Below are 20,109 nucleotides of genomic sequence, written 5' to 3' on the forward strand. Positions count from 1 at the left end.
GGTGCACTCTGAGTGTCTGCAAAGAAGTATACCATGATGTGTTTGCAGCCTGCTACATTAGGTGGTGTCACAAAGAACTTGGCGACGAAGTGGGGACAATAGGCTGGGGGGAGGGGGAGGGGGAGGGGGAGGGGCTGGAGGTGGCGAAGCTTAGGTGGAGGGGACATCCACCAACTCATTTTGATGTAGAGGGTCAAAATGGTTCCTTGTAGGAACCCACTACTGCTGGCTTGCTGGTGCAGGCCGACCACCAGGGGCCTAGATTGGCATGCCTGTCCTCCCTGACGACGATAGCCACGAACGTGCTGCCAGCCCTCATCTACGTGGGCACCTGTCTCAAAAAAGGTACTCACGTGTGCTCCTTGCGGCTCTGTCTGTTGAGCCTGTGGCCAGCCTCGGTAGGTTGGGTGTGTCTCTCTCACAAACGGGAGCGCATAGCAATATAGAATATACTCGGATAAATAGAATTTATCACTTAATATTGAAGCCAGAGGATATAGAGAGAGAGAGATAGAGAGTGAGAAGATCGACACAATATTGGGGACCAGAAGATGGGCTGGTCCCCCCCCACCCCCGTAATAGTATCTTTATTACTGAGAAGAGTCTATACAAGCACTTGAACCCAACGTATTACCACGTTCGTTCTAGAATAAGACTTGATGGTTCCCCTCGGCTTCCTATTCCTAGGGCAAAACCCTATTCCAAGGAACTTCCGTTCCTTATTTCAAATCCTCAAGAACCAAGATTCACGCCTCTGGATCTCACCTTCCAGATCAGGGCATGAGATCCCTGCAACTCTTTTTTTTTCCACTCGGTTTCCAGAGTCCTCTTCCTGCAGAGTAACTCTGCTTTCTTGGACACAAAGTCCTTCCCTTGGGAATTTCAACTTCCGGATCACATCTCAAGAGTCTTCCACTCTCGGATCCGTGGATCTACTTCCCAAACTCGGGTACGAAACCCTTGGGCTGATCTGGCTCTAGTTCCTCAAAGCGCTTTCTCTTGCAAAGGCTCATGCCTTCCTTTGCTCCTACTCCCTCACTAAGAGGAAGTACACCTGTAAACAAATACTTAGAAATCATAACATGAAAATCGTTACCTTCAAAGTCTCGACGCTCGAAATGCAACTTGGTTCTTGAAAAGCAATTCCCCGGGAGAGGTCTCTACATATAAAATCCTCTCTTCCAATCCTACATACAAAAGAGGAGTGTTTTCGGGTTCCTTCTTGTAAATCAGCCCCGTCTACGATGTTTATGGGCTGTAAACAGAGAAAAACAGCAGCTTGTCTCGATGGAAACATGTTCCATAGGCATTTCTTCGTGAGGGAGCTCGCGCACTGGGTCGTGGCGGCATATGGTACACTTGGGGCAGCCATGGGCATCACCATCAACGTCTTCTTTGAGGCTGCAATCTGCAACAACATCTCCTCCTTGCGAACACCGGTCTTCCTTTTGGGAAAGGGCGTGTGATGCTTTTATAGCTCCTTGGCCATGGCAAAGATAGCAAAGCACTGCTGGCCGCGTAGAGATCTTGCCCGTTTTTTTTTGGGTGCTGCTCTGCCCAAAAAAGAGAGAAAAAACGCTGGTTGATCTGTTGCTTTATTTATCAGATGGCTGCCCACTTATTAAGTGGGCGGCCTGCGTATTTTTAAAGTAGTCTAAATCTGCCCAAAAACTCAATAAAACCTTATAAGTTAAAAACAATGCTTTCACAACACTTCCTAGGCGTCCTCGGATGCAATCACATGCACAGTTGCAATGCAGACATAGACTTCCTCGCGGGAAAGCATCTGCTTTCCCGAAAAGCAATCCCGCTTTCTCAGAAAGCATCTGTTTTTCCTCAAAGTTTCCTATGAACCAATCTTCATTCAAGTGCTTGCTTTTCCTTGTGCACAATTCTAACACAGTTCGGAATTTCCTCTCGACTATGGATATTCCCTTTCCGATGCACCCGTCACCCACCTTGTGATGCATTAGGAATACCCATTACCTAGTCCTTTCGTACCGAACTTACGGTACAATCTCCTTCGCGATGCTCTATGTCACCATCCTATGACGCATCACAGATGTTCGTTCCCGGATGGTCGAATACTTCTTCCCGATGCTCCTTGTCACCCACCTGACGTGACGCATCAGAAGTACACGTTCCTGGTGGCCTTACAGATATTCCCGTTCACAATGCTCTTGTCATTACTCTGAATGACACTAGAAATATCTGTACTCGGATGTCTCCAGCGAGAAAAACACTTACTTAAAATTCCAATAATTCATTTAGAATTAATTTTCTTGGTGTTCCAAACCGAGAAAACCCTTTCACTTATAAATCCAATAATTCATTTAATATTATTTTCTTGTCAGATAAAGCGAATTTAGCAACATTGTCGAGGTTCGGGTCCTTCTCTGTGGGCAGACCTTCGCAAGATACCCATCTGTCTGCAATGAAACACTGGTTCGGGAAGCCCGAATACTCTACATTCTGTTTGATCCAACCACCACTCACCCGAGACAATAAAACCACCTTCGAGAGAGATTGTGTGTCCCAAACAAGAATCCGAACAATGGGTAACCCGACGGCCTTGGACACAATTGATACTGCAGTGGGCGGGGTCTCCAAGATCGTCCCAAACATAGAACCAATCCTGGAGAGTAAGGGGAGATACTCCTGTCTCAAGCCTGGGAAGCAAACTGAAATAGGAAGATGACAGATGAAGGTGGGTCGAAGTCTTGGCGCCATTGTCTGCAATAAGCTTGAGCCGCCTGAATGAATATCACTTTGGTTGCCATCTTTGGACCTCTATCTGGTAGTAACCTCTCCTGAAAAGCTGCACATCAATGATCTTGCCGACTTCGGTTCAGTAGAGTCCCTTTGAGGTGAAGCAGGGGCCGCCATTATGTGTCTATTGTTGAAAACAGAAGGCGAAATTGTCGACGAAGACCACTAGGAGGCTGAACTCAGCCCACAAATAGAGCACGAGGAAGAAGGGAGGACAGGGGCTATAGGGGAAGGGTACTGCGAGGGAATGGGGCAGCGCGAGAGTGATGGAGGGGTTTGGGGGGAGGGAGGAGGTAGCGATGGCGGGGAGGGAGGGAACATCCATGATCGGGATTTCTCTTGTTGATTGAGAATTGCAAAATTTACCTTAGCAAAAGCTTGAAGATTCTGAGTGTCACTGTAGGTCAATAGTGTCTGTGGGTGGAGATCAGAGAAATGGAGTGTTATAACAAGAAGTTTTCATGTGTAATTTGTGTGCATAGAGCTATGCTTGGCCTAAGACCCCCATTCTAGATATAGGAGAGATTTTGTTAGCGTTTAGTGTGGGGACCCCTTTTTCGCATCTAGCACATAATGGTTGGGAGCCATTTTGCCTAGGGTCCCACGGCAGGAGAACCAGCTTGATGTACCAGCTGGCACCAGTGCCAAGTGAGAAGATGCTGATACAGACTTAAAGGAAATTGGGACCCAATTGGACAACACTTTCGCACTTGAAACTTTAGAAGACGTAGGAAAGGCAGAGTTTCTCTCACCAGGATGCTTTGTTGAGAACTTGCTTGCTACCACATGTGGTGAATGTTAAGCCGGTGTGCACATACATGGATGATAGCACACACTTGACTTGCATGATAAAGAAGTGTGTAAACAAATATCAATAGTTCTTATAACACTATATATATGTGTCACTTGTGTTTTGCATAGTAAAGAGACAGAGAATAATTATCTATATGTTTTTTGAATGTATATATGCGTCACTTTCATTTTGAGGAATATTTGCTAGCAAACTTACATAGTAAAGATAGAGAGAGAGAGACAATAATTATCTACATGTTTTTCGAATGTATATATGCCTCGCTTTCATTTTGAGGCGTATTAGCTAGTAAAGACAATACCAGAGAAAAGCATGCTTGAATGCGCTGTGAAATAGGGTTGCGACCACCACCCGGTGGGGCCATTGCAGCAACGAGTTGCATGTTCTTGAGATACTTCAATTCTTGTTTTTGACGATCATACCAAAACCCGTTGTCTATCCATAGTTTTAAAAGTTCTAATGGAGGCATAAATCCAAACTGCAAGTATGATACTTGTCAAATGAACAATCATATAGACAAACTTGTTTGTTCCTACATACTGGCATATGGTAATAAACCATCACCTGACTTTTTTTTGGCATGTTGGTGTCATCCAAAAAGCAAACAAGGCGTTTTCCACCATAAGGGGCATAAATTCCTTTCGTTCGTTTTTCAAAGCGCCCTTCAATAGCTTCCTATATTTTAAAGACCAATTAAACAGAAATAAATTGTGATGAAAATGGCTTTGTGGAGCACAAACATTGATAAATGATAAAGCAACTGGCTTTATGGAGCATAAATATAGGTATGTTCAAAAGAGCCTAACATAATGTAAAGACCGTGCTAGCATCTAACAAAAGTGGCTCTAACGTCTTCATAGCAGATAAGGGTCAGGCTATGTTCTTTGAAAGCAATGCTTAAGAATATGAAATCAATTTTTAAAATAATAGAAAATTTAGAGGCTTTTAGTTTTTTGGTAGCATGCATAATGACATTTTTATATGAATATTGAACAACCCTCACATAATGAGAATTGTTTTCATTGTAAATTGAATCAAACGAGCTGTTTTGACCTACCCAAGCTAGGTAAAAAGCTTTATAACTACAAAAACTTGATAATTGTCACATTAGTGTGTAGTCATCACATGCAATAAAACATGATCACTTCAAGACACACAAAACAAACCTGCAAGCTATTGGAAGATGTTTGGGCTGAAAAATTGATTGTCATGGTGGATAGACCTTCTGGCAAAGTGTGTACAATTGACTCAACAACCAAAGTTTTCCCAACACCAACTCGCCCAACAACCATTGCATGTTTATTTGCAAGAATCAACATCTTCAATATATAGCTCGTTCTCACCTACAGTGCAAGCATAGGAAACGAATGTTATGCCGAGAAATATTATTTTCCTCTCTTTCTATTTTCTAATGAACTAAAATATTGTGGTTTTCCAAGACGATTGTATCACATCTCATATGGATGTAACTTTTTTTCTGATAGGTCATTTTGGCCTTTTGCAAATGTTAACATAACATTTCATTTCATCTCTCTCTCTCTCTCTCTCTCTCTCTCTCTCTCTCTCTCTCTCTCTCTCATTGCTACACGACGACTAGTGCGGCGGAAGAAGCGAGCTTTCTTGGTCCAGATGGAGCAAGATTTATATCAGCTTTTCCTTAGTAGAGATTCAGGAGAGGCTTGGCGTCTATTCCATGAGAAGTCTCCCCCACCAGTGATTACTTCTACAGAGATATGGGGGCAGTATGCAACATCTTTATACACTGTACCTGGACAACCACCATTACCAGACCCACCACAGCCATGTCCGGATACGAGCACCTTCTTTACCACTGAGATGGTACAGGAGGCCATTGACAGGATGAAGACCAGACGGGCACAGGATCATGAGGGTTTGGTAGCAGAGCACATTATACATGCTGGGGATTTGTTGGCAGAGATGCTTGCACGGCTATTCAACCGTGTCATGTGTGAGGGTCTCCCTGAGTCTTGGAGATTATCTACTATTGTACCTATCTTCAAGACAGGTGACCCCACAGTGCCGGGGAATTACCGTACTATCATGGCAGGACACACATTGGCACGGTTATATGCATCCATCCTCGAGCATAGGCTGAGCAGTTGGGCAGAGACTATGGGCATACGAGCACCTGGGCAGGCTGGTTTCAGAAGGGGTTTCTCCACACTAGATCATGTCTTTACACTCAGAGCTATCATTGAGGAGGGTCGAGCACATGGTAGACGGATATATTGCAGCTTTGTGGATTTTCGCAAAGCCTTTGACACAGTACCGAGGGCCAGACTGATGCACCGGCTTATGGAATTGGGGGTACCCACAGAGCTGATGTGGGGGATCATGGCATTGTACAGTTCAGTGATGGGTCATGTACGCACATCAGAGGGGATATCCGACATAGTTCACTCCACCATCGGAGTGAAACAGGGATGCCCACTGTCCTCTACTTTATTTGGTATGTATGTTGATGGGGTCTCTGATTATATTGACAGAGGAGGAGATAGAGGTGCTCAGCTTGCAGGGACATGGATCCCTCTTTTATTGTACGCTGACGATATCGTGTTGATATTGGAATCGCCAGAGGGTTTGCAGAGACATTTGGACGCATTGCATAGTTTTGCAGAGGATAGTGGATTGTCTGTCAACCTTGGTAAAACCAAGGTCATGGTATTTAATACCACGCCGCAGTGGGTTAGGAGATCAGCACCTACTTTCACATATGGACAGGACAGTATGGAGTACACTGATGCATACACATATCTTGGGGTGGTCTTTAGTGGACCAAGGTTCACACTGAAAGTGGCAGCAGACACTAGATTGACTCGTGCCTATGCAGCCCTAGGTGGTTTAGAGAGGATTTGTTCGCAAGTTCAGTTCCAGGAACCTCGAACAAAGCTCTGGCTTTTCGATACTTTGGTCGCTTCAGTTATGCACTACGCGGTTCAGGTTTGGGGACCGTCTATTGACAGTGCTGGATGGACTAATATGGAGAGACCCTTGATATCTATGATTTCTAGGCTGATTAGAGCCAAGGCCTCAGTCCCACATGACATCATACGAGCGGAGCTGGCTGCCCCACCTATGGAGGTTGAGGCACTCACCAGATCAGTATCATTTGTACACAGCTTATGGGACACCACCAGGGACAGGTATGCCAGGCTTGCTCTCGAGTCATCCAGACAGCTGGCATTACAGGGAGATACATCATGTTGGTATGCACAGATGAGCTCATGGTTTCAGAGGCATGGTTTCAGCATGGACAAGCTGCCCCCTTTCCAGTATTCTCTTGATGCACCATCCTTGGCTCTTACACGGATGGAGACTACTAGACTCATTCGGCAGGATCTTATCCAGCTTGATAGCAAGAGGACATGGATAGAACCATCACGAGAGCTGGGTACGAAGAGGGCTTTCTATAGAGAACATCTTCTTCAACTCACAACAGACGGATTTGTCACACGGCCCAGTTACATGGACACACATCTATCTCATAGGTTACGATGTGCTATTGGCCAGATTCGCACATCTTCACACCAGCTTGGGATTGAGACAGGTAGATTCAGAGGCATACCAGCAGACAGTAGGATATGTCAGTTATGCCATGCAGAGCCAGAGACAGAGTTTCACTACATATGTCGCTGCACAGTCTACTATGAGATACGTGGACACTTTCATTGTCTATTCAGAGATGGTTTTGACTCGTTAGACAGAGTCATGAGATATCAGGATCAAAGATGTCTCGGATTATTCCTACTTGAGATTCAGAGACATAGAGACGCTCTATTGAATGGGCAAAGACAGAGACAGTCCCAGAGACAGTCCCAGAGACGCATCTCAGATTTCTTCAGTCTGAGTACCACAGAGTCAGACTTGAGGAGGTGATGAGAGGTCGAGACATCATTCTACTTACAGAGACACACGAGAGCCCAGAGAGAGGGTTACCACGGATACATGGATTCCAGTGGGAGTCTCTACATCGGGGATGTATGCGCCAGCACACCACTCGCGGTTCAGGAGGAGTGGCCATACTCTTTAGACAGGGGCTTCACAGCAGACTACAGATTGTTGCCCGGGACCCACAGGCCCGCTACATGTGGATTCGCCTCGAGCTCTCACGAGACAGGATCGTCTACATTGCCCTTTGCTACTTTGCTCCCACAGGCTCCAGATTCGCCCCTATTGAGCAGGAGTCACCGTACGCATGCCTCACGGAGGAGATTATGGAGTACTCCACACTGGGTGAAGTCTTCCTTATGGGAGACTTCAATGCTCGTACACGCAGTGAGCAGTGTGAGGCATATGACCACGAGGACCCAGAGGCACTACACACTCTAGATGAGGAGGCTACTATGAGAGATACAGCAGACAGAGCTCCAGTCACAGCCTACGGATGACATCTACTTCGACTTGGCTCCCAGCACCGTCTCGTTATTTATAACGGGATGGCCCAGTGGCCCACCTCAGGAGGCCTGACCTGTATGCCACATGGAGTTACAGAGGGAGGGGGGAGTACAGTCGACTATATTCTGGGACCCAGGGAGGCTACACACCTTATCACATCCTTCACCATTCCACCCATACCCATCGGAGCCGACCACACATACCTCTCTTTCTCCATCACCGGAGATACCATCCCACACAGCTCCACAGCACACACTCCACACACCACCATCCATTTCACACATGAGCTAGCCTCTCTTTACTCAGCCGAGGTCGAGCATGGCCTATGCCTCCTCCACCCATCCACACCACTTTCAGTTCTCACATCACATATCTCTTCCGTTCTCCACACACCACTCACACAGGACGCACTCCCCCCCCCGGGACTATGCCTCAGAACCGCTGGGATGATGATGAGTGCAGAGAGCTATATCGACGCCTCCGTGCACGGCGAGCCTTAGGAGAGATCACAGAGAGAGAGGCCAGACGGCATATGAAGACGCTGACACGCCAAAAGCGGCGAGCATTCGAAGAGGCACAGGAGCTTGAGCTATATCGCCTATTCATGAGCATGGATAGCGCGACGGCATGGCGCACCCTGCGCGAGCCACGTCCGACTACAGCTATTGAGGATCCACAGATATGGCATGATTATGCAGAGCGACTTTATGAGGTGCCAGGGCAGCCTCCTATCCCACAGCCACACGAGCCACGCCCCACGTGCTCCTCCTTTACAGCAGAGATGGTAGAGAGGGCCATACGCCGCATGCAGCACAGACGATCAGCTGACCATACTGGATTACAGAGTGAGCACATCATTTATGCGGCCTCCACTATAGCCCCGTTGATTGCACATGTCTTCAACCGGGCTATAGGGGAGGGCTTCCTAGAGGAGTGGACACAGCACACCATAGTGCCTATCCACAAATCTGGCGACACCCTGGACCCAGGGAACTACAGGACTATCATGATTGGCCACACGATGGCCAAGCTATATGGAGCAGTACTTGAGGCACAGCTCAGCTGCTACGCAGAGACCGAGGGTTTACGAGCCCCAGGCCAGGCAGGTTTCAGACGAGCTTTCTCCACCACTGATCACATCTTCGTTCTGCGCTGCCTCATTGATGGGGCAAAGGCGCGGAAGAAGAGGCTTTACTGCTGCTTTGTGGATTTCCGCAAGGCCTTTGACACAGTCCCACGCGAGAGACTCTTCCAGCGCCTTCACAGCATTGGGGTACCAACAGAGATGATTTGGGCCATATATGCTCTCTACGAGAGGGTGACGGGTCGAGTTCGTTGCCCAGGCGGTTTTTCAGAGACCATTGCTAGCACCATTGGTGTTAAGCAAGGATGCCCACTCTCCCCGACACTCTTTGGGCTCTACATCGACGAGATCTCCGACTACATACTGCGAGCAGGGGGAGAGGGGAGCGACTTGGCAGGTACTCCGGTCCACATCATGTTATATGCTGATGATATTGTGTTGATTTCAGAGTCACCCGAGGGCTTGCAACGCCATCTTGAGGCCTTGGACGAATTCAGCACACACAGGGGGTTGACTGTGAACCTTGGCAAAACCAAGGTTATGATCTTTCACACATCCAGTGCAGTAAGGAGCGCTGCCACCTTCACAGCAGCAGGAGGACAGGTTGATGTAGTCACCTCCTATGTCTACCTTGGCATCACATTCACCAGCCTACCAGGACCCTTCACTATGAGGCAGGCTGCTGCTGACAGGCTCACCCGAGGATATGCAGCTCTGACCATGCTAGAGCGGAGATGCCACCAGGCACACTTTCAGGAGCCCCGCACGAAGGGGTGGCTTTTCGACACCTTAGTCACCCCGGCCCTGATGTACTCGACGGCAGTATGGGCACCAGGATTGACAGCTGACCAGTGGACACAGCTTGAGAGGCCACAGGTATGTATGATCTCACGCTTGCTCCGCAGCAAGAAGACAGTGCCACATGACATTATTAGAGCCGAGCTCGCCACACCACCTATGGTTGTAGAGGCACTATTCCAGACAGTCTGCTTCATCCAGAGGATGTCTACTTCATCCAGAGGATGAGAGAGCTACCTCCTGACAGACTTACTCGTAGAGCATTTGAGGCAGCTATACAGCTATCAGAGAGTGGGCATGAGAGAGCATGGTACTCACAGGTCAGAGCATGGTTTGAGGGACACGGTCTTGACATGGAGAGCCTACCACCATTCCAGTACGACCCCCACTCACCATATGTTCACCTCTCTCGCAGTGAGAGGAACTTGGTATTGAGACAGGATCTGTGGCAGCTATACACTAGGAGAGTCTGGGAGTCACCTGGCTTGGGGACGAGGATGTCAGATTACAGAGACCAGTTTCTCACCATATTGTCTGGGGGGTTCATACAGAGACCACGCTATATGGACACATATATGCCACATAGCTCACGGGTGGCGATTGGTCAGCTGAGAGTGGCTTCACACAGGTTAGAGATTGAGATCGGGAGACATACTGGTGTTCCCAGGGAGGAGCGAGTCTGCAGAGCCTGCACAGAGGAGGTGGAGAGTGAGGAGCACTTTGTATGTAGATGCAGAGCATACACTGAGATCAGAGGCAGGTATGAGGCCTTATTCAGAGGACAGCCCACTCTCCGAGAGATCATGGACTCTCGAGATCAGAGACAGCTCGGACGTTTCTTACTAGAGATACAGAGCCATCGGGACACACTACTACAGCCACACACAGCTACACAGACAGAGGGGAGACAGTCGCAGCTCACAGACTTCTTTCAGAGGATTGCCGCCCCTCCCTCACCAGACACTCAGAGGGGAGTGACACTCCCACAGGCGGAGGTGAGCCGAGCTAGACGGCGACCACGAGTCACAGGCTACAGGGGCGCGAGCTCCCACCACCGACAGATCGAGGAGATCCGAGCCCGGGAGCGCCGTGCCACTGAGGAGCGAGTAGCTCAGATGAGGGCCGACCCGACAGCTTTCATCCAAGTAGCCTTGGCACCAGCCCCGCCCATGTACCACATCTTACATCCCCCCATTAGTACAGGATGGAGCTAGATAGCTTGATGCATTCCCATGATTGTACTACATTGAGCACATAGACATGCATATACCCCTAGAGATAGAGCTCCATCCCTCCTTAGATACTCCACTACCTACATTCAGTTCAGTTTTGTATCAGTTTTGTTTCATTTGTCTTTCCGATAGACGGATGACATACACACCATGTACATTTGATTTGTCTCATAGGCCGATTTCGGCCTGACATAGACGTTAAAAATCTTTCTTTCTTTCTTTCTTTCTTTCTCTCTCTCTCTCTCTCTCCACATCAGGCCCTTGGGAAGTCTATGCCACATGTCAGCGGATACACATGGGAGACAGCTTGTAGACAAAGAAACTCGATCAGAGCACAGAGGACGAGGCTCAGGGAGGGGGCAATCTTATTCAGGGAGGAGTTGCAGCCATTGATACATATAGCACGCAGGGATGAGCAAGCTAGGTACATATGGGTGAGACTGAGGGCAGAGACAGGCAGATACCTCTACATTGCTATTCGCTACTTTCCTCCGAGTACGTGCAGTACATGAACCACTTAGAGGACAATCCCCCTTTTCTATTTTGGATGATGACAGATGGAAGTTCTCTAGGGATGGTGACATTATCTTGGGAGACTTCAATGCTAGGACTGCCCATCACCAGACAATATTTTATGATACTTGAGAGGAGATGTTGAGGGAGCAGGATGTTGCAAAGATGGGCCTATCTAGAATATCACAAGATGTGGAGCATACTGAGTATGGACGGCCTTGATAGACATGGGGACTGCACATGGATTGGCCATTTTTAATGGCCTACGGAGATTTCCTGTTGTGGGAGGTTTTAAATGCTTTCCAAGCAGACATGAAGCCAACAAAGTGGATTATGTCATGGCACAGTCGAGCTTTCTCTAGTATCTAGGATCTCACAGTTGGACCTAGACCTGTTGGTGTGGCAGTAGATCATGCCCTTGTGTCGATGACCATCTCTTTCTAGTTTAGTGTAGCACACATACCATGGATAGCAGCCCCTACTTGCTACACCTTTACAGGGGAGACTGACTCTGTCTACATGGATAGGATCTACAGACGCCTCTGCATTGAGGAGCCAGGGTGACCTCTGGAGGAGCTTACTACTATACTGACACAAACATTGCATGATGTAGCAGCAATACCCACACACCCAGCCTGAGTAGAGACGATGTTCTCGGAGTGTAGCGTGGATAATGTGTCGTGCTCTCTACAGTGGGTGCTCCTCAGTGCAATGTGTGTGACATCTCACTCAAACAGACTGAAAACAAAGCAACAATAGATAACAATTGATCACACAGAGACACAACAGCAAACCAGAACATAGGACTCGACTATCTCAAAGAACCTTCATTGGACCATCACGGGAGGTCGAGTCGCATTGATGGATGGGAAGACATGGAGAAGCCTCTAGTCTGTATGATCTCGCGGCTTATTAGAGCAAAGGCTTCAGTACCCCATGACATTATTCGAGCAGAGCTAGCTGCCCCCCACTAGTGGTTGAGGCGCTTACCAGGTTAGTCTCCTTTTTACACCGCTTGTGGGACCTCCCCAGAGACATATGCCCGCCTAGCACTTGAGTCCTCACAACAGTTAGCTTTGCAAGGAGACACAACATGCTGTGTCTAGATTACATGATGTTGAGGAGCCTCTGTCTTTTGATGAAGCACAGAATTCAGAAAATTGGATGGCTCCCATGCAATCAGAATATGATGCACTCAGAGAAAATGACACATAGACTTTATGTGATTTGCCTCCTGGCAAAAAGGCCATTGGTACGAAGTGGGTTTACAAGTTGAAACGCAAGCCGGATGGTGAGATTGATCGCCATAAGGCTCGACTTGTTGCAAAGGGTTATGCACAGCAAAAAGGCATAGATTATGAAGAGACTTTTGCTCCCACTTGTCGTATGACTACTGTGCGTTTTCTATGTGCATTGGCAGCTCATTTTGGTTGGGATGTACATCAATCAGACATTGTTATTGCTTTCTTGAATGGTGACATATTTGAGGAAGTTTATGTAACGCAGCCTCGCGGCTTTGTCATAAAAGGACAAGAGGACAAAGTGTGCAAATGTAACAAGGCTTTGTATGGGTTGAAGCAATCTCCTCGTGCTTGGTATGAGAAAGCTGACACTCATTTGGTCAAACAAGGCTTTCGTAACAGTCCAACAGAAAGCACATTGTATGTAAAGCGTGAGGGTGATGTACTTCTCATTGTGGTTCTTTATGTTGATGATTTGTTGATCACTGGACCAAATGAGAGACATATTGCTGAATTTAAGGCTGATTTGAATGCTACTTTCAAGATGAAAGATTTGGGGCTGTTGCATCATTACTAGGGTATACAGGTTAAGCAGTGTGATGGTGGTATTGCCTTGTGTCAGAAAAGTTACATAGAGACATTGCTATGTAAGTTCTGACTTGAGGATTGCAAACCTATTTCCACTCCCATGGAAACAGGTTTGAAGTTGAGTCTACATGATGCTGGCGATCCTACTGATGTCACTCTTTATCAAACTGCTATTGGCTGCCTCATTTATGTATGCAACACAAGGCCGGATATTCAGTTTGCAGTCTCACAAGTCAGCAGATTTATGCATAGCCCAATGTCTAAGCATTGGCAGGCCGTCAAGAGGATTTTCTGCTACCTTAGTGGCACTTTACATCTTGGCTTGTTTTATCCCAAGGGGGGATCATTGTTGCCAGACTTACATGCTTTTTCGGACTCAGATTGGGCTGGTTGTTTTGACACGAGAGTGTCCACAAGTGGTTTTTGTTTCATGCTTGGCAGTTCATGTATATCATGGTTGAGAAAGAAGCAACCTACTGTGGCCACTTCGAGTTGTGAGGCTGAGTACAGGGCAGTCTTCACAGCTATGGTTGAGTGTGTATGGCTCAGACGCCTTATGGCTGATTTGGGTGTTGGACAGGACACTGCCAACACTATCTACACTGACAGTCAGAGCGTATTGGCAGTTGCGAGGAACCCAATTTTTCATGCTCGCACAAAGCACATTGAGGTGCATTACCACTATGTCAGGGAGAGGCTCTCAACAGGAGAGATCAGCTTGGCTTATGAGCCAACACAGGACAACCTTGCAGATCTTTTCACAAAGGCATTGTCTTGTGAGAAGCTTGAAGTTTTCCGCAAAGCTTTGGGCTTACTCCCCTTTGTGGATTGATCATGTCCTTAGGGCATGGCACTTCCCTTTACTCATGTGCCAGCTCTCGTTCACCGCATCACTCCAGGGGGGATTTGTTACCATATACATGTGGTAGTGATGTGTGTGAATACACTAGAACCGCCGGGGCATTTTTTCCCTCTTTAGGAGGTTTTTTCCCCCGAGCATTGTATATACGCCCATCACTCTAGGGCTATCTATCTTTCCATTGCACACTAAGCTATACACTCTCTATCGTGTGCCTTGAGCTTCCTTTGTCTTCTCCAAGTTGTGTGCGTTTCTATGCAACCCTAATTCCAACATTTCCCATGTGTCAATCAACGTGCGATTTTCATTACATGGAAGTTGCTTGAATGATGCATTCTTATTAGCATTAACAGGGGGAACATAATTACAAGAGGAGGGTGGGGTGCAAATCTTCACTGTCTTTTTAGGCACCACCCACGTGTTAGAATCACTGGACCCAACATTTTTGCCTTTCACAACATTCCCATTCCTAGGATCAGCAGGATGAGGAGTCTTGGTTTTCCCTTTTTCCGCATTGGGAGCCACCTTAGCAGTAGAGGCTCCATTTTGTTTATCTTCACCAACAGATTTGCCTATTGGGACAAGGGCAGATGATGGAACTGCTGAAAGAGGGGGCTACAAAGTTGGTTTTGGACATTTAGATTGCATGTGACCGGTCGAATTTGCCACATCAAAGATAGGAATTTTCTAATTTTGCCCCATTTGAGTTTAAAAGGATGCTTGTCCCCTAATCAACCATAATTCCTTCAGGGTTTGTTTGTCAGTATCTCAAAGAATGCAAAACCTATTGATGTTCGCATCCAATTTGGGGGGGCAAATCACCTATTCAAGCTGCGCAACCAACAATGGTAGAAAATGTCTTCATGTGCGAGGGAAATCAACAATTTCCACCCACATCGAGCATTTGTGACGGATAAGACTTTGATAATTTTTTGTCAGTTTCCACGACTGAACATGAGTCATCTGTGTACCAAAAAAGAGTGGAGACATCTCCAGTAAAAGGTTTCCAGCTTTAGTATCTGCGAATAAGACATAATAGAATCTACGAGCACCAAAGTAAACGCCATGGACAGCTTGACGTTTGAGAAGGAAATCAATTGTCCGACATCCTGCCCAGTAGGCCTTTCCCCAGGAAAACAAGATGACTACATTCATAGCACACTGCGCAACTAGGTAAGGTCTTGCGCGGGAATACGCACCTCAAGAGCAGGTGCCTGACCATTCTTGGCTTTCCAGGCCTCCTCAAAGTCCTCATACAAATAGCTTTTGAGTTTAGAGGTGGCCTCTGCCATTGCTTTCTGATGCTTGAACACACACAGAAACTCTGACATGCAACAACAAAACGCAAGCTAAAGAACAATGCCTAGCGGAACCTATACTGCAAAGAACTGTTCTTTTTTTTGTCTACTTCAAACTTTGTATAGAAACCCCAATACTATATATATCAAACCACGCAGGGCATGCATCTAACAATTGAGCACTACCTTGAAAATCCTCTATTAAAAAGGAACCCGATGGCCAAAGCATAGAAATGTAACTTGCGACTGAAACTGAGGGTTTGTAGACAGCCTGAAAATAGGAGCAGGCGCGCGTAGAGTGTAGCAGGGAAAGTGTGTCGTGCTCTCTACAGTGGGTGCTCCTCAATGCAGTATTCAAGAAACCTCACTCCAACAGGAAGAAAACATCACATTGAAATCTAACTACAACTCAAAGCACAACAGACTCGGAACACAGTGGAACTCGACAAACTCATAGAACCATACAGACTCTAGCTGGCATCACTCTCAGCTCCAAGCCTAGGACTCAAGGGTATAATGGGGGTGTCGAGGCTCCAATGTGCACGGACGGTGCAGATGTGCGGTGCATGAACTCTAGACTCCAGACTGAAGACTCAAGCAGCTCTACCATAGCAAGTGGATGATGATAATGATATATCCAACCACTGGAACCAACGGCTAGCAGATATCCCAACCCAGCTAAGCCTATCTCCAAATTGAGGTAGTGGTGATCTCGCCATGGTGTCCACTAGACCACCATCTGTATCACTTGCCACGTGTCATTGCCCAGGCGAGAGTCTGTCCAGTGTGAACTCTTGACCAACTGTAAATAACTGCCGATCCTATGCAAGTGACACTGGAGCCTTGCTACAGGTTGCCCGCCAAAAGACCACTCACCGTCTTGGTGAGAGAAAACATTGAGAAAACTGCAATGTGGACCAAGGCACTTGGGAGGAGCGGGGGAATACACTGTCATCATCAAAAAGCAGAAGAGGGTAGGATAGAGTGAGAAGACGGTAGGTAGCGGAGTCAACCCATCCTCCCTGGATAGCTACCTCGGGGGAGTGCTTTGAGGGGCTCATAGAGTGAGAAGACGGTAGGTAGCGGAGTCAACCCATCCTCCCTGGATAGCTACCTCGGGGGAGTGCTTTGAGGGGCTCATAGAGCTTCTCTTACATCTCCTCAGTAACAAGGCAAGGTAGCTGTGCCCAAACCTGCTCTTTGCATGCATCCTGGCGCTTGGACTGAGACTCAGCTCACATTAGATCCCGATCAAAGTCGGTAGCAACTGCACGCATATCCTCTTTTTCAAGCTACAGGGTGAGGGACGCTTACACCGAGTTGCAGTAGAGGCCCCACAGGTGGCAGAGTGCTGTTTTCAGAGGATCCGAGTGGTGGGCATCTGTGGGAGGACTTGTGTCATAGATCCCGACCTAGCAGCTCTTGAGACTAGCCACTGGAGACTGTGGGCTTGGGAGAGTTATTCACTGGCACGAGTACAAGTGGGATCCTGGAGAGTGGCTTTGGAGGGACCCTTTCTCTCAGCAGACCATCCAGGTGTCCTTTTCTTTCAGTACATTGTTCGATTGGGATGTCACATACTGGCAGCATAGAGAGAGGCTTGTCCTGCTGCAGCACCTCATTGGCAAGAGGAGGGTCTCACAGCTGAGTTCTTGGAAACTTTTTGGGAGAGGTTGTGGGACTCCACACAGCCGAGGCACGTCACTTTGTTCCAGTGGCTGGTTGCACACTTAGCTACAACAGTTGGAAGCTAGCTTGTACATAGTGGTCTCTCGGCCGCATGTGCAGCTTGTGACCATCTTGTGGAGAGTCAGTGTTACTATCCCAAAGTGTTACTGTCTTTGGGACTGTCCTTTGGCACTGTAGCGCGGATAGTGTGTCGTGCTCTCTACGGTGGGTGCTCCTCAGTGGAATGTGCGTGACATCTCACTCGAAACAGAATGAAAACACAAGAAAAAATAGATAACAGCTAATCAACACAAAGACACAGTAGCATACCAGAACATATGGACTCGACTATCTCAAAGAACCGATACAGACTTTGGCGTGGCAGCACACTCAACTCCAGCCCAGAACTCACAGGTACAATGGGGGTGTCGAGGCTCAGATGTGCAGGGATGGTGTAGACGTGCTGTGTGTATAGAGTCGCTATCTAGACCACGATGCTGGACCATATATGAAGAAGAAGATAATCCTGACCCAACAGCTACTACTCACATGTACCACTATAAAGAGCCACCAACGGCTCATAAATGTCAGCCATCTAAGTCTATCTCCAAAATGAGTGGTGGTGGTGACCTGGCCATGATGTCTAATAGACCACCGTCCGTATCCTTGCCACGTGTCACTGCCCAACCTAGAGAGTCAATCCAGTGTGAACTTGACCAGACCAACTGTACTAACTGTGTGTCCTGTGAAAGTGACACTGCAGCCTGCTTACAGGTTGCCTGCCACAAGACCGCTCACCGGGGGGGACGAATTGGGTAGGGGCGAGGGGGTTGTGAGTGGGGGGCGAGGGGGAGGGGGGGGACGAATTGGGTAGGGGCGAGGGGTGGGTAGGGGGCGAGAGGGTGTGAGGGGGAGGGTAGGGGCGAGGATCGGTGAGGGGCGGGGGGGTGGGAGGGGGGGCGAGAGGTGCGTAGAGGGGGGACGAGGGCTAGGTAGGGGGGCGAGGGAGAGAAAGGGGGGTAGGAAGTTGTAAGGTTGAGCAGGGGGTAGGGTCTAGGGGGTTTGGTGACGGGGTGGGTGCACATGCATAGTAACTAAAGCTTTGAATGGGCTCAGGTGGCTCATTAGGTTTAGTTACTGTGGAAACATTGGGAGAGAGTGTACCTTCAGGCAAAGAGTGAATAGAGACTCCATAATAGGGCATAGATTTGGTAGCATCCAGCCACTCCAACAGATCCTCGTCTAACCCGTCAGGTCGAGTAGGCTGTCCCAATTCAAGGCTAGTTGCTAGGGACAAAGAACCATGTTGCACGAAGGGATCCATGCCTCCTCCTAGGCGAATGGGTTGCATCCGGGAGCCAGGAGTATGTATCCATATGGCATCGTTTCCCCAATCATGAAGTGCTTTAGTGTGTCGCAACCATGGTCTACCGATGAGCAAGGAAAATCCGCCCTCCACCTGTGGAAGACGAACCACAACAAAATCCAAGCTAAAAGTGAAATCTTGTAGCTGCAGGCCTAAAGCCATCATAGTGAACTCAGGCATCATATTGATGCTAGATCCACCATCCACAATTACTCCTGAAAATTGCCGACCCAAGACGGACACTGTCAGGCGAGGGCTTCTATAATCACTGGGGTAAAGTGATTGAATAACTGTAAGGGTGTCGCTTCAAAAACTCGCATCTAGCCGCAGCATGTCATAGAGCGACACTTGTTGAAAAGTGTTCTTCAATATTGTCTCTGCTGTAGGTTTTTCTTTTTCTTCCAGTGGCTTTTTTGGTACCTTGATCTGCTGTAGATTAGTCACTGCTTCCAAGAAGGCTTCATCAATATCAGAGAGCAAAGATTTGGATTCTTGCTTGTCACTGAGTGAGGGCTTGGCGCCAGCTAAAGACAGAGTATCCACTGTTGGGAGAATGTGTGGGGGAGTTGAACTGTAGCGCAGATAGTGTGTCGTGCTCTCTACAGTGGGTGCTCCTCTGTGCAATGTGCGTGACAATCTCACTCAAAACAGACTGAAACAGGAAACAATAGACAACAACTGAGCTCACAGTGACACCACAGCAGCAGACCACAACAAATGATTCGACTATCTCAAAGAACTGATACAGACTCTGGCATGGCAGCACACTTAGCTCCAGCCCAGGACTCTCAGGTACAATGGGGTATGAAGGCTCAAATGTGCAGGGATGATGAAGACGTGCTGTGTGTACAGACTCTATACTCTAGACCACGACGTTGGACCAGATGTAAAAGAAGATCGTCAATGACCAAACTACCACTACTCATATGTACAACCATAAAGAGCCACCAACGGCTCATAAATGTCAGCCATCTAAGTCTATCCCAAAACTGAGTGGTGGTGACCTGGCCACGATGTCCACTGGACCACCGTCCGTATCTTGCCACGTGTCACTGTCTAGCCCAGAGAATCCGTCTAGTGTAAACCAGACCAGACCAACTGTACTAATTGTATGTCCTGTAAAAGTGACACTATAGCCCTGCTACAGGTTTCCCGCCACGAAACCACTCACCGTCTCGGTGAGAGAACCGCTGAAACTGCTAAAAGATTGAATTGCAATAAGAAATGACTACTGTACTATCATGGTGAAAAGACTGTCAATCATCATCCCAGAGAAAGAGTAGTAGCTATAGCTGCACTTGAAGGATCGGTCTCCCGAGGTGGAGCCATCAAATCAATGGTGGAACTTCGTTGTAGGGACTGCTGAGCTGGTAGAGGTTGCTGGGCTCTGTTGTCCATAACCTGGCCACCTGTGAAAGGAGCCGCTAGCTGCTGCACGGCAGAGGGTAACACCTGTCCGAAAGTGA

At 47.8% G+C, this 20,109-nt stretch overlaps 1 protein-coding gene across 1 annotated transcript in view; it reads right to left on the reverse strand.

Annotated features, from left to right (window-relative positions):
- Nucleotides 1-20,109, reverse strand: part of LOC147422484 (dynein-1-beta heavy chain, flagellar inner arm I1 complex-like) — a 345,996-nt gene that overhangs the window by 62,897 nt on the left and 262,990 nt on the right. The window contains exons 40-42 of the mRNA XM_086503137.1: nt 4,747-4,923; nt 4,145-4,255; nt 3,882-4,058 (exon numbers count right to left, since the gene is read on the reverse strand). Of these exons, the coding sequence (XP_086359263.1) occupies nt 3,882-4,058; nt 4,145-4,255; nt 4,747-4,923 (465 nt within the window). The remainder of the gene's footprint in view (nt 1-3,881; nt 4,059-4,144; nt 4,256-4,746; nt 4,924-20,109) is intronic.

The sequence above is a fragment of the Adiantum capillus-veneris genome, chromosome 27, assembly GCF_014529385.1.
Source record: "Adiantum capillus-veneris isolate H3 chromosome 27, ASM1452938v2, whole genome shotgun sequence".
Classification (NCBI taxonomy): Eukaryota; Viridiplantae; Streptophyta; class Polypodiopsida; order Polypodiales; family Pteridaceae; genus Adiantum; species Adiantum capillus-veneris.